Source organism: Eleginops maclovinus, chromosome 20 (genome assembly GCF_036324505.1).
Source record: "Eleginops maclovinus isolate JMC-PN-2008 ecotype Puerto Natales chromosome 20, JC_Emac_rtc_rv5, whole genome shotgun sequence".
NCBI lineage: Eukaryota > Metazoa > Chordata > Actinopteri > Perciformes > Eleginopidae > Eleginops > Eleginops maclovinus.
In genome coordinates this window covers 7881395-7896504 of record NC_086368.1, presented here as the reverse complement: position 1 = coordinate 7896504, position 15110 = coordinate 7881395, and the positions used below count along the sequence as shown (strand labels likewise).

Below are 15110 nucleotides of genomic sequence, written 5' to 3'. Positions count from 1 at the left end.
AATCATTTGTTTGATTTGTATCAGCGTGCAAAATCTGGACAGGAGCGATCCTGTGGGCTCTTGAGAATGAGCCAGAACAAATAATGGTCTGTTGCACAGGGTGAAAAAAAGATAGGGAGGACTTATCTTGCAGCGAGGAACTTGAAAAAACACGGCTACAAGTGACTGTGTAACCATAGCCAGGGGCAAAGTCCCCCTTACCAAGAATCCCCCATGGTTTATACATTCACCTGCACATCTGTATCCCCTCCACCACTGTCCCTGTCAACGAACACTTTTCCTTCTTTTTATTTCAAGCACCCCTCTCTTCGCCCGATATCTAGTGCCCATACTGTGTCCTGACAAAGTCATTACTACTTATTTAGAGAAATGGAAATGTGCCCTGGACGGATTCCTGCTCTCAGCCCGGGAGAAGCAAAAACTTCATGAACAGTAAACGCTCTTCCAGCATTAATTAGATTGCTTTGGACGCAGTGAGGAAACATGGTAGAAAAGTCATGATGGCACTCTCTGCTCAATTGTATTTGCCACATTAAGCCAAAAACCATGGGTCACCAGATTGTTGATGTGATTGTCTGAAACGGATGCATTTCCCCATCTCCCCATCTCTGATGCATGCTTTGAATCCTTGAATAAGTGTAGAAGAAGAGAATCATAATGGCAGAGCAAATGGAGACTTTATCTGAGAATGACAAGTAGGATGTTTTGGACGTGGAAGGTGAAGGCGATGACTGAGGTATCAGACTGATTAAACAAAATGTCATTTTTCTGATCAAAGCACACAGAAATCCCCATAGCCCATCTCAATTTAACATGATTAGTGTCATCCCTTGTTTGACGAGCCTTCCAGGGAGGAAGATCCAACTCTCCGACGCAGAGCCGCTAATTACTCTGGCTGGATCAGTAAGCCTTTAATAATATTTTTTTTTGTGGATATACATTTTTGCTTTGGTTACATGTTGTAAATTGCTTGAACGTCAGGTGTAGTACAAAAGGGAACATCTTTGTTTAGTTTTTAGTAAGCGGAAATGTTCTGCTGAGTATATCGATTCTAGATATTTGTATTCCATACATGACAAAATACGGTGCATTGAAAAATGGCATAATGAAAACACGCTCCCCTTTACATGACCAAAAACATAAAGTATATAACACACCACAGAAAAGGAAAATGCCAGAAAGCATTATAGGGCCTCTTTGGAACAAATTAATGTTATCAATATGGAAACTGCAGAATGAACTTTTGATGGTAAAATGTACAGGAACCCAAGATGTTGTAATGGAATTGAAAACCTTTTATCTCACTGGTCTAACAAACATCAAGCGGAAAAGCCATCTTTGTCTGTCCAAACGGTGTGGGAGGACAAGTTCAGGGGCATTTAAGTCATCTGTAATAGTTCGTGCTCTGAGAGGGGTTGAAAGTGCAAATGGCCTTTGCTCCTTTAAACACTGATATCCTATTGCCCTAAATGCCCGCTCCACCATATCTCCTTTCCCCATCTGAGAGAGCATACAGTCTTTTTTACGATAACACCACGGAAGCAAAAGTCTGAGACGGCGAGCTATAGTCTGTGTCCGGGAGGACTTACACTGGATTTAGCCACCTTTTAGTTTGAAAGAGGATTACCTGATAAATTGCTTGCCTTCTCCAAAAAGTAGGAGAGACAAAAATTGAAACTTAAAGATTAATAGCAGATTCCCTGCATCATTTTTTTCCACCTGAATTCCCCCTTTTCTAAATCCAGCTAAAATCCCACAAGTCTGGGGATTGTGATGTTTTAGACCACTGGCCTTTATACTGTACTGTAGTAATTCTGTTTCCGAGCGACATTTTACAGAGAAAAGTGGTGCATGTCTCATTCTTAGCCTTGAGATATATTCTTTCGTATATTTAATTTTTAATGAATAGGAGCAAAATGTGGAAAACAACATTAAAATGGTCATGGCAATTGTGGTAAAAGCAAAAAATTATCAGGAACTGTAAAATATGCATTGTTTTGCCTTGTCATTGCTTCTAATAATTTGACATTCAATTGAGAGGTTGGACGTGTGCTTGTGAGCGTGCCTTTGTGTTAGAAGAAAAACACATTACTTACCCAGAAGTAGCCTTGAGGTAAGGAGGTGCTCGCTGCCGAGAAGCCCAACAATGCGCAGTGAACAGGATTGTGGAGGGCCGCTTCCAGCTACAAGAGAAGAAATAAAATAAATAAATAAAATAAATAATTACGGATTATGTATCAAGCCTCAAATAATAATAAAAAACGCTTTAGACACATTTCAGAATGACCACTCCACTGGAACAGACTGGTTACTTTTATTACAATGATTTAAGTGAATTTAAATTTCCTGCAGGAAATAACTGCCTCAGTTTTGCTGTAAACAAGAGTGTTGTCAGTTTGAATAAGGGCGGATAGATTCAACCCACATTATGATCTGTAAAATGGAGGTGAATGAACGTGTTACGAACCACTTCTTAACATTTCTTTTTTGCATGGGTTCATATTTTCAAATGACATCAAAAATACCTGTGGACATTATGTATCTCAAAAGCTATTTTATGTGAAACTAAAAAATGAAGATGCAAGGAAATGAACGTTATTTTCAAATGATTATCTGGAGTTGGGTCGGCAGGGAAGCAATTCCAGCAAACTTCTCTTTCCCTGGCCACATCAACTAGCTCTTTTTGGGCTCTCCCAGGCCAGTGAGGAGATACAATCTCTCCACCAAGTCCTGGGTCAACCCCTTGGTCCTCTTCCAGTTGGACGTGCTTGGAAGACTAGGTGACATCATTACCAGTTGCCAGAGCCACCTCAACTGGCTCCTTTCCACACAAAGCAGCAGCGGTTCTACTCCGAGTCCCTGCCTGGCAGATGCCAGTCATCCTTCAAAGAAAACACATTTCGCCATCCGATTCTTTCAGTAATGACCCAACTTTCATGACCATAGATGAGAGTAGGAACGAAACTGGACCGGTGGATGGAAGACTTTGCCTTCTGGCTCAGCTCTTGCTTCTTAAAGCTTAAAGCGATTGCAGTACCGCTCCCGCTGCTTTAGAGTCTCGTTACTACCAAATCCAAGATAAAAAGACGGCTCATATTTATGTTATTATGGGCAAACACTAGGGCCTAGTTCTAGCTTCCTTTCCAACACATTTTCTTTCACTCCTAGTTTTGATGTAACTTTGAGTTATACTTCTTTTGCTTACCATGGGAAAATACATCTATATTCCTACGCGTTTTTTTTGGCCTGAAAGGTAATGATGGAAGTTTGACATTTACAGTGTACAGGCTGTGGCCGATACATCAACCCCCCTTTGGTGAAAGCTGCTCTTCTTACCAGCAGTTCGTAGAGTAGGAAATTATTATTATTTTGGTAGTTGCTCGCTCAGGGTTGGGTCAGACGGAACAGCTAATTGTACGTTTTTGGTTGGTGGGGGGTGAGAGCAGGAGGAGAGAGTGAAGAGAGGGTCAGCGATGAGCACCACACGTCTTTAACTGTCGTCCTCCGTGGCAGAAAGCATCAATCACGGGTAATTTATAGCCCTCTCCTGCCCTCCCTTCTTTGCCTCTTGTTGTGTGAGTTTGTAAACACTAAACCAAAAAAAAAAAACTGTCCAGATCACTGCTTTCCCAATCTGCACTGCGAGGTTGTTCCGCACTCCCTCTGTCGTGTCTGTCCCCATCTATTCAAATTCACAGATGCATGGCTCGTCCTCTCCATCAATCTCCCAGTTCCCATTTCTCATTCCTATCTTTAACTCCCTTTTTTTATGTTGGCTCTTTTTACACTGTCTCTGTCTGGATTTTTTTCCAACTCCCCTTCTGCCAGCCCTCTGTCAAGTGCAGTGAAATGTTTTTTGATAGGTAATTAAGCAGCAGCCATAATAGTGTCCATATGGAAGACTGTGGTTAAGAGAGAAAGAGTGTAGCGGTGCACCAGTGGGACTGGAGCACTATGAGGAACGTGCTGGTAGTTCAATGCTGTTTGGATTTTATCAGTCACCTGAGACTGGCAGGCATTGTAGGCCAATCTTCTCAGAACTAGATTGCTTTATATGTTAGCACTCTCTGGAGTCAGTCTGGCAATACTAGTGGGATCCATCCAGTCCATGAGACCGTCCCATCACAACTTTATATATTGTAAAGCAGGATTGTGCATCGGAACCATCCAGATAAAGAGATGTGTAAATGAAGAGGCTTGCTCCTTAATAGATATCCACCAAGAAAGTGATGCCTCCTCTTGTAAAATCATCAGGGGTTTAAAGGGGACATCTCATTTATTATGTTGTACCACTATAATTAGATAGTTGCTAATGGCAGCCAATTATTCTTAAAACAGCACTTTTCTTTCCTACAGGAAAATGTTTAAAATCTACAAAATGACTTGAGCATGAAACATGTTTTCCATATTATAAAATTTGCAATTTACATTTTGACGCCTAAATTGAGCAACATGTTGTATGCTCACTAGGCTTAAGGTATACAGGTTTACTGAGGCAAGGATGCATTGTATCCCCATTAAGGTGCAGGCAGAGACTATGATCAATACAGTAAACCGTTGGTCCACTTATTGAACATCTTTAAACAGCCGACAGAAGGATCCTAGGTGAACAGAACAACAGAGCCTATGCGGATCATTTCCCATCTGCAATTGTGCAAATTATTTTGAAAGACACAAAGGAAATGTGCTCTTGAGAAATGACCATCTCAGTCACGGGCCTAATGCTAATAAGGTATCACTGAGGCACCATTTAGAAATCAATGAGATCCAAGCTTTCCTGAAGTAAATTGTCAGTCTTGTTTATAGCGTTAAGTAGGTGTGTATGTGTGTGTGTGTGTGTGTGTGTGTGTGTGTGTGTGTGTGTGTGTGTGTGTGTGTGTGTGTGTGTGTGTGTGTGTGTGTGTGTGTGTGTGTGTGTGTGTGTGTGTGTGTGTGTGTGTGAGTGAAGTTGAGAAGCTGAAGCGATTCCCAGGTGTGGAGGCAGGATGAAAGAGGAAGGTGAACCTGTAAGCCGGCTGAGAGAGGTTTGATGGAGGACTTCAGGGAGCATGGGTAGGAAAAGGGAGGAAACAGGCAGGTGAGCTAATTAAAGCGAGATTTGTTGATGTGATGAGAGGGCGGCCTCCCAGCTGCTGGTTACCAATGACCCAATGGTCGACAGAGAGTCCGCCCAACCCATTACCCCAAGAGGCCGCCAGCCCATATGCTGGTTCCAGTTTAGCAGAGGAGCATCTTTTCCTTTCCTGGAAGATAAATGTAAAATGTGTGTAATTACACCTATTCCTGTAAGAAATAATGGATGGGACCAATTATCATGAGTCTCTTTTATCTACTGTGGACCATTTGTGCCTAGTTACGCCATGGATGTATGAAGATAACTCTATACAGTGTTGCAGGGGGAGCGTAGTTCATTCCTATTAGAGTTATTCACCGGCGCATGAAACCATAAAGGCATGACTCTTTGGATCAAAAATACCTGGATCTGGGTAAATAAATCATGCACATTGGCTTTACCTAAGCCCTGCCGACGTCCGGTCTCAACTTGGTCAAGTAATTGGAGATGGGAAATAACTCTGGTTTCGGCTTGAAGAGCATTTTACAACTTTTAGGCCGCAATCATTTAAATAAGGGATATTCAAGTGTTCAGACATTGAGGTTGGTTTAGATTTTTTTTTAAAGGATCCTCTGATTTACAGATGTCTCTTTCTCAATGTAAGTCAATGGGATAAATATGTTTGGGCACAATGACATCACGGACTGACACAGAAGTTGTAGTACCACAGCTTGGCCATTACAAAAACCCCTGGCCTCCTTGGGCTTTAGTTACACACACACAGGCTCTGTAAGCAAACAAATAAATAAGTGGTTATTGGTGGTGGCCTGATACGACACGGTAAGGTTTTGATGATTTTGGTCAGGGCAGTGTCCCCTTGGTAAGACTGACTTCCCCAAACTGAATCACTGTTGTGTTACTTCCCAAGGCTACTCAAGTGCAATGATTTCCCTTAAAGCAATATTCCACTGTAAGCAATGTTAAAACTGCCCTCAAATATGTGAGGGATTCACCACGAGATTAGATTTGTGACAACTGCTATTCAAAAAAAGGCTCCATACATCATATCTACTAGCGATCCTTAATGCTATCAATGACAAGACACACTGCAGCCGGGTGGCCTCCCCCATGCCTATCTAATGGATTCCATTTATTGGAAAGAGTTCTCTATAGTCCCTTTTGAAATACTGCTTTAAATGAAACCCCCTGAGCAAACCTTTTTTCACTTTTCAAACGAAAAAAAAACAGTGTTTGCAAATGCTATATATTGGACTGCATAGCCTGCTGAAAATCTAATAACACAAACAATCTCCATAGCTGATACACATACAGAGAACAGGGTACTGTATAAGACCAATGGAAAGGGAATATGGCTGGGTTTTTTTTGTAATTCCATAGTCACAGTACCTTCCCCCAATTCCACATACCAACAATCTTTCACACGCACTAACAAGCACTAATAGAAAACTTTCACTGTTTATTAACTGGTAATTGACTGGTTCTGGCGTTCCCTCCCCACTGCAACCCCACTGCCTAAGGCTACAAGGCAGGACGGCCGCAGAGTGAATTCCCAGTCAACCTAAAATAAGTTACATCCAGAGCACAGCTACAGGTTATGCACACTAAACAAGCCACTAACGTGGGAGATTTTGCAAAGTTGCTACTCTGCTTATCAAGAAGGCAGGCTCTGATGGAGAGTGGCATTTCTGCATTGGTTTCCTTATGAAATACATAATAATGGTGAGTTTGTTAACCACGTTTCGTTTTGATCTGACCTTTAATGTCAACATTAGTTTGTTTTGGAAACTTGTTCTAAAATGTCCAGTTAATATTCTTTAACCATGGATGCATTTACATAATAAAGGAACAGAGTAAGAACCAATCTTTAACATTCTAGAAATGATATGTTGAAAATATATCTGTAAACATTACAGTAAAAACTACAAACTGCATGCTTCAAAAATGATCGTACTGAAAAGACTGAAACATTGACTTTAATTAAATATATTATGTCAAAAAATGTCACTACTGTATTACGTTGGTTGCAATAATATCAAGTCTAAAGACAAAATATTTAGGTTCAACTTAATATTATTGCTTTCACCTAACTTAATACAGTTATGTGACATCTGTTGATATAATACATTTAATTAAAATCAACATTTCAGTTTGTTCAGTGCAGCTGGCAATTAAGTGTAGATACAGTGTACAAAATGCTACATAAGCCCTTCTACAAACACACACACTGTTTGTGGACACACACAGTAATGTCACAACCATATGGGGCAACAAAACCTTGTTTGCTCATTATCTGTTTTCCAATACATCACACACTCCCATAATGAACCTAATACAAAAGGACAACAGGATCAAAGTTGGAACTTGCTTTTCATGTTATGATTTCATGAGCTCGATGTCACCCTGCGATTTAAATTCCAGCAGCATCTACACGCACAGATCAAAGGGGCCAACCACCTGCTGTGCTTGCAGGCCTGCGTTACGTTCAGAATATTCAAAGTCATTTGAAGACAATAAGATTAACCTATCTGCACGAGAGGGCAGAGTAGAAAGTCAGATTTTTAACTCTTGATTGGCCTCTATCAGGTCCTTTGGAGGTCATAAGGACCTGCGGCAAAACCATATGGCTATCAGCTTATTATTCAAACTGGCTCAGGATATTTCCCTCCATTTAATAGCCACTGTCTGTACAGTAACGATTCCCTGTCTCCCCTGGCTATGCCACAGATCATATCAGCAATAAGTGGAATGAAGTTGGAGAGTGGTTTTGCATATCGCTGCTCAGAGCCACAGCCTGACATTGGTACGACATCACAAACTGAACACACACACACACACACACACACACACACACACACACACACACACACACACACACACACACACACACACACACACACACACACACACACAAAGCAACACCGCTGACTCCTGCGGCCATGGCAGTGCCAACTCTGGATGAAAGCCTGTGTGCTGTCCCTGCATTAATGGGTTCAAAAGAAGTCTGTGGGCCAAAACTTCTATGTGTGTAGTCAATCACCTTCTCGATCTTCACTTCCCCTATTTTTTGCCAGAGACAGGAGACATCCGCACCAGGCACAGAAAAGGCTTTGGGTGAGCGATCGTTACCCACCTCAAAGACAGAACCTGACACAACTGTTTGTCAACATGAGGTACTAAATGAAACCCCGGCCACAAGAGTGGACACGGCTTTCTACAATCCTTAATATCAGATGGCAGGAGGCGCAGAGACAAAGGGAGCTTGGGTGCCAGCTCAGTATTAGCCATGTGGTGGTTTGAATGAGCTTGCCAAGGAAGCTCTGCACATCAAGGAGCACCTCCCAAATTTGAATATTCCCCCACAAAATCATTGGATCCTTATTCTGTGGTGGCCTGTTTGGCATGACATAAGACAAACACAAATCGCAACTGTTTCAAATATAGTAATCTGATTGTTCAACCTTTCCTTAAGCCTGGATTTTGAAGATTTAAAAGAAAATAGTTATTTCACAGACATTACTTAACCTTGTTGTTCGTATCAAACACTGAATGACAAAACTGAAACAGACACATTTGTGTTTGCTTTCGTTCCATAAACAGCTCTCAACACTTTCTAAATTGCATAAAAATCCACATTAGCACCTTCTTTAAAAAAAGAGCAGAGACAGTTAAGACAACACGTCCTTAAATCCTTCAGCACACAATAATACATTAAGCAGCACTTAGAGTGGTAGTTGTCCATGTCTTGAAAGCAAGTAGCAGGACGACTAATTAGCCTTGCAGAGAATAAGGAGGGAACACATCACTGCAACACACAGGGTTGGTTTGTTCACAATAAGAGATCAAAGACGAAAGAGCTTTCTTCCCTTTTCCCTTACAGTTGATGCATATTTTGCCTATAGTCCTCTCCACATTGATGTATAATCACAGAGGAAGAATGTGACCGAATTAGCACATTTAGCAGATCTGCAGGATTTCCCTTCTGGGTGCATAATTTGTTCCTGCATGCTATCTTGACAAGTACAGAGTGAGCAGAAACCCTGGGCCAGAGAAGGAGGACTCTACTCTGAGGCATTGCTAGAGTGTCTATGATTCCCTGTAATTAGTATGTTAACTGTCACAGCAACAGATCAGGCCCTCTGCAAATGACCTCGCTGTCAAGTGGTGGGTGTGTCTGCCTTGCTCATGCATACACAGGCACCATACTGCCCTCTGTTGGCAGGGAACGTCATAAAGAAATGCACCCTTTCAATGTGGCACACAGCATAGTGAGTCACGCTTGTAACTAACATGTAATTTCCATGTAAATTGGGATAAGACAACTGAACTTGCATGCAGTAAATGGATCTCTTTAGTACACCCGAACTGTGAAAATCAGACTCCGCAGTTAAAAACCCACCTTGATCCTGTCATTACAACAGCAAATTAAAAATCCCAAATCCTTTTTACAATCCCTGTTCCAGCTGTTTAGTAAATTAATTAAAAGCTTAGGTACACGGGATGTAATGACATGACTTCATCAGCATGCTGATGCTAACACACTCTCTCGGGTATCTGCATTATTTATTTCATCACACCTCTATTCATTGCAATACACACACCAGCAAACACATTGCTGTCCAGGGATGCCAAAAAGGGATGCTGTACTGTTGGCAGTCATTCATACTGTAAGAAGAAAAAGAAGGTGGAACCATACATCAGCTTTGAATACATGCATAGAGACATATGTTATGAGAGGTGCCAGGGAGCAGTTGGTGGTTCAGTGCCTTGCTCAAGGATACATCTACAGTTCACAGGAGGTGAACACCTCTCCAGATCCCAATTCAAACTCCCACACACAATATTTTTGGTCCGATCAGGACTTGAACTGGCAACCTTTCGTTTCCCAAGCAAAGTCCCCAAAGATTGAGCAACTGCTACCCCCAACTTCTACTATACTTCTTTGTGCTCCACTTTGTTATTGCTAACATTGTCTCTTACATATTGGAATATTTAAACACTACAAACTCCATACACTAAAACATTCAAAATGTGGATACATTAAACTTAATTAAAAAGGTCTGTTTGTGTGAATTTTCTCTTCAACAACCTGGTAATAACAGCATGTCAGTCAACATTTACACCAGGACTCACCACCCGCCGGACATTTCTGCCTCTTTGGTTCTATCATCTAAGTTCCCTGCTGGGATTTATCAAAGGAGGCAGCTCAGCTGGCAGTTGCTGTACCATTACTTGAGTTTAAGGCAGATTAGGCCAAGTAGAGATCGAGATCTACAAAGAATAAAGCTTGACCTCTGCTCACTCTTGGCATATGAGCCAAGATTTTGGCAACCATCACAACTCTTCTAAAGTTGTTTTTCTCCAAATGCCAAAGTTTGATTTCTAACCCTGACCTCAGTAAAAGGTCAGTTTAGATGGGAAGTCTTAAGCAGTCAGAGCTTGTGTGCTGTCACTGCCCACTGTATCGGTGACAGTGACACGGTTGCCGTGTCTGGAATGGGGGCTTGGCTGAGCTGAGCCACGCTGACCAGAAGGACCAGGCTGTATCAGCTCCAGCGACAGGTCTGCTAGGATCCAGATTGACACTTCCTCCTGCATTCTCACTTTCTGAAAGCCAATAGCTTTTATTCCCCCTTTGAACTCAGAGGTGACCAGCAGTGCTCTATTTTTGTGGAAACAAGTTATTACTTTGTGGATTTAAATCGAAGGCATATTAGTAAACACATTTGTAACAAGTTCCCTTAATTAAGTAGCTGATGGGCATCCACTGATGGCAGGATTTGAGCATCATTTGTGAAAATGACGATGAAGCCAAATAGAGAAATAAAGCATGGCAGAGGCAGCATTGTTCGTCGTCATCATCATCATCATGATTCATTTGACCCTGATAATCACATACTAAGGCATATCCTAGAGGAAGGAAAAATAAATGATGAGGCTCAGGTTTGAGTGAGAACAGTGCAGTCTCCAAACAGTCTCGATTATAGACACATCCTGCTGTTAGAGTTTTTCCGTTTGCAAGAAGGATATTACTGCAGAGTTAGAAAAAGGCAATACACATTAGAATACGTTTAATCCATGTCGTGGCATCCATTCTTGACAAAACAGAGAGGTGGCTGATATATGCTACTACGAAAAAGGTATAGCAAACGACCTTCAAGAAAAACAAAAGAGAAGCATTGCATATGGGGTCAACTTGATGGCTTTACCCACACAAATTAGAATAAAAAGCTGATTAGAGCGGGAAGAGGAAATAAATCAACAGCATACCGTCCTTTTTAATCGATATTTCATAACATACATGTCTCTTCTTTGACACACATGCAGCCTTCACAATGTGAACAATTTCCTTTATCATGGCTGTAAAAGCCAATGCATCACGTGTTTGTAAACCTTCATCAGACAATGCTCTGCACACAGCATTGAGTGCAGTGTATTTGCTGCTCAACGAGCTAATTCCTGTGTATGCAGTCGCTAGCTGAATGTGCAGTGCTGCTCTCTTATCACTCCATCAGAGGGGAAGATGGATGACACAGTGCGAGAGAGCAACATGCACTACATGCCCCAAATGCACCGGCTAGTCCAGTAAACAAGCACAGACCCCAATGACCCAGAACATTGTGATTTCACCATTATGCCAAAGACGGAAATGACTTATGGAGTGTTTAAGGATTGCAATTCTGATTCAAACTTACACCAAAAAAGAAACATTGTGAATCAGAAAACATAGATAAATAAATAGTGATCTGTGTGATCTATGTAAACGAGGGGAATGTAAAGGGGGTGAGATGTGACCGGGCTTTGCTGTTTTCTGAGCGGAGACACCGAAGCTAATCCGCTCAGGGAAAGAGAAAGGAAGCTAACCCTGATGCAGCCCAAACCCCTTTCCAGTTTGTCATTCCGCACTTCAAAGCATACATGATGAAATCCCCCAAGGTATTATAAGAGCTCTGGCATAGCAGCCATCCGCTACCCTGTCCTAGCTTAATGCCTCATAAACGGAGTCTGGAATCATGTCTCTTTACTATTTCAAGAGTCCTTGTAGCCTTGGATCTTAAAGAACCTTTTAGAGTTGCAGAGGAAGAAGTATTTTACTTCTGGGGAAGATATGAGGCGTTTGTGAATCATGCTTCCGAGGGAATCCTGTCCACTCACCATAAAATACTGCACATACAATATGCACCTGCTGGAGGATGTTTAGAGGAACCAGGCATTGATCTTCTTGCTGAATGAGTGCTTTTTACAGGAATACAGTGCACAAGAAAATATGTGTCCTAGATAGGGACAGGCACGTAATATAAGCCATTCGGACTGATTTAGTGATGCCATTGGATGGCACTTGTCATGCAGCTTGTTGAGCTGTCTGATTATTTATTTTTTATATATTATTTTTTATAAAAGGTTTCCACTAGAGAATGATTTTGAGATTGGTAAATCAAGTGTTTGATGTAGTATGCTACTAATGATTACTATTCATAAATACTAAGGGCTATAAATATATATTTATTTTTTAATCAGCACCAAAGCCGACGGTGACATTTTGAAAATTGCTTATTTTCAGAGTTGATTCGCGATTGAGAGCTGCTTGCTAGCAATGGAGAGTGCGCAGGCCAAAGCAACAGGGTCTGCCTCTTGAATCCCGAGAAGTTAAGAGACTCGTGGCAGAGTTTTGAAGTTATGCAGCCTCTGTCCTCTGTGGAATCGCCGGCTTTTAGAAAGCTTGTTAGCTAAATCCCCATTAACACACCAATGACAAGGTGAGCTAACGTTGCCATAGAGACTCCTTCATATACAGCAGGTTACAGGGCCGTGCAGAGGCTCCACTAACATGTTATTAATAACACACAGAGACGTAACGTTACCGCTATCAAGTATTATTCAGCCCACTTAAACGGAGCATGAGTATAATTTCAGCATGTACTGCCATAGATAGCTGTAATTAATGAGCTGCAATAAACTACATTTTAGCATTTAAAGCCCTACTTTTGTGGTTATTTCAGAGAAAGTAACTCAAAGTAATGCAAAAGGAGTGTAACGCATTACATTTCAGAGACAGCAATAATGTAATGTCACTTTGACAGCAATAAGTTATATGTAATGTGTTACATTTTGGAATTAACTTGCCCATCACTACTTGTTTTGTACGAACTGTAACCTAGAACCAAGTATTACATATTAACATTTTTGAAGAAATGAAAACTAGCTCAAGTTTAGCGTTTTTTCTTGAAAAATAACTGAAAATGGTCAACGACTCATTTTCTGTCAATTATTTTACTTATATATGCCCTAATGTTTCAGCACTGGTGTGTTTTGGCATAGTGCTGTATGCTCACATCAGTGCACAAATAACAAGTCTAAATTTGGATTCAGATTGCTTTATAGGATTATTATCAAATATTCACATACACTCTGAGCTGACATCACTCCAGATAAAATCAACATAACACAAGGACATTCCACTTGAGCAGAACATTATATGAATTATTCCATTTAACCGCTGATTCTAATGTAGATTCTGGTTTAGCTGTTATACTTTCTGCTATAGTATCACTTATTAATCCTTTAACCCAACTATCTCACACCATCCCTTTAGGCCGTCTGCCAAACCTGCTCTGTTTCATCTCAGAAAATGGCAGGGAGGGCAAGGAATCGGAGCGTGCGCTGACTCTTTAAACAACAAGGACCATCAGAATGCGGTTTGTCTATTAACCACGATACTGTGATTCTGTGTGAGGAAGAGAAGGAGAGGGAGAAAATGAAAGAGATAAATTGAAAGGAGTCCGTCGGCCCCCGCTGTTCTCACTCAGCAGACTCACGATAAGGTTTATCTCCGCTGCCTAACGAGTTCGCCCTGCAGTAGGACAGAGTGGACCAGGGCGCACAGAGCTGCACACAGCCAGCGGTGGGTTGAGCTCCCTTAGGTGACCTGTGCGTGTTGTTCATGCTACGCTGCTTTGGAACTTTATTTTCTGAAGGAAATGGCTTTGGCCCCTTCGGCCACATCTCTTTTAATCTGGGATTTCTTTTTTCGCCTTCTTTTCTTCATCCTTTCTACTCACTGTAACTCAGACTGCCAAGAGAAGCTGCGAGAGCTGGAGAAAGAGATGCTGCGGAGCTTTGGCACAGAGAGGCGTGCGTGTGTGTCCCAGAGGCGATGGCTGAGGCAAAGATGGAGACACAGAGAGTGTGTGTGTGTGTGTGTGGGGGGGGGGGGGGGGCTGCTGCTGAGTTAAGCCCCTAATCACAGTCTGCTCTGCATGAAGGACTTAAAGTCACTCCATTTAATGCTACCTTCTCTTTAGTGAAAGGGGGGGAAAAAAATACTACTACTTACCTCCACAGCTTTCAGATAGCCAGGCCCCCCCACTCCTATCATAAACCCACTCTTGTGATGCATACGAATTCACAGCTATGGCACTTATAGGCCAACATATGCAGAGGAACATGCCATTCAAGCAGAGAGGCAGGAGAAGCGTATTTGAATTTATAATTTTACTCAAAGCGATGTTAGCATGAACGTTTTGCAGGGCTGTACAATTGCTCGGAATTTTGTAAAAATCGCAATATGGACTAGTGCAATATTCAAGTTGCCAGAAGCACAATATTTGTTAAAAGTCAAATATTTGATCAAATACCTTTTTGAACGAAGTATCGTGCTGCTACAGAAATATCCCAGCCTATAAATCATATTCGGCAGACTTAAAAAAACATCTCTGTCTGGGACAGATTGACTTAAAAAATGACACCATCATGATGTTATATATTTTTTCAATAATAATGAGAATGATGATTCTAAAATGACCTAACCCCCAACCCTTCCAATATCTCGAATGATTTTATAAATGTATATTTGTATTTTTTATTTATTCAGAATCATGAAACCCTAATGTTTCTCTCTAGAACTCACGTTTTTTTGTTTATTTTAGTACTTTTTGGGCCATAAAGAGTATAAAAGGTAAAGACATATGGGACGAAACTGTGTAAATAGTCCCTGACCTACATGTCCCCTGCACATGAAGAAGAAGAAGAAGAAGAAGAA

General features: G+C 41.4%; 1 protein-coding gene across 4 annotated transcripts in view; it reads right to left on the bottom strand.

Moving 5' to 3' along the window:
* The window catches only part of arhgef10la (Rho guanine nucleotide exchange factor (GEF) 10-like a), a 137974-nt gene that overhangs the window by 24444 nt on the left and 98420 nt on the right, over positions 1–15110 (bottom strand). For all 4 annotated transcript variants that reach the window (XM_063910855.1, XM_063910856.1, XM_063910859.1 and 1 more), the window contains one exon: positions 2097–2183. In XM_063910855.1, the coding sequence (XP_063766925.1) occupies positions 2097–2183 (87 nt within the window). The remainder of the gene's footprint in view (positions 1–2096; positions 2184–15110) is intronic.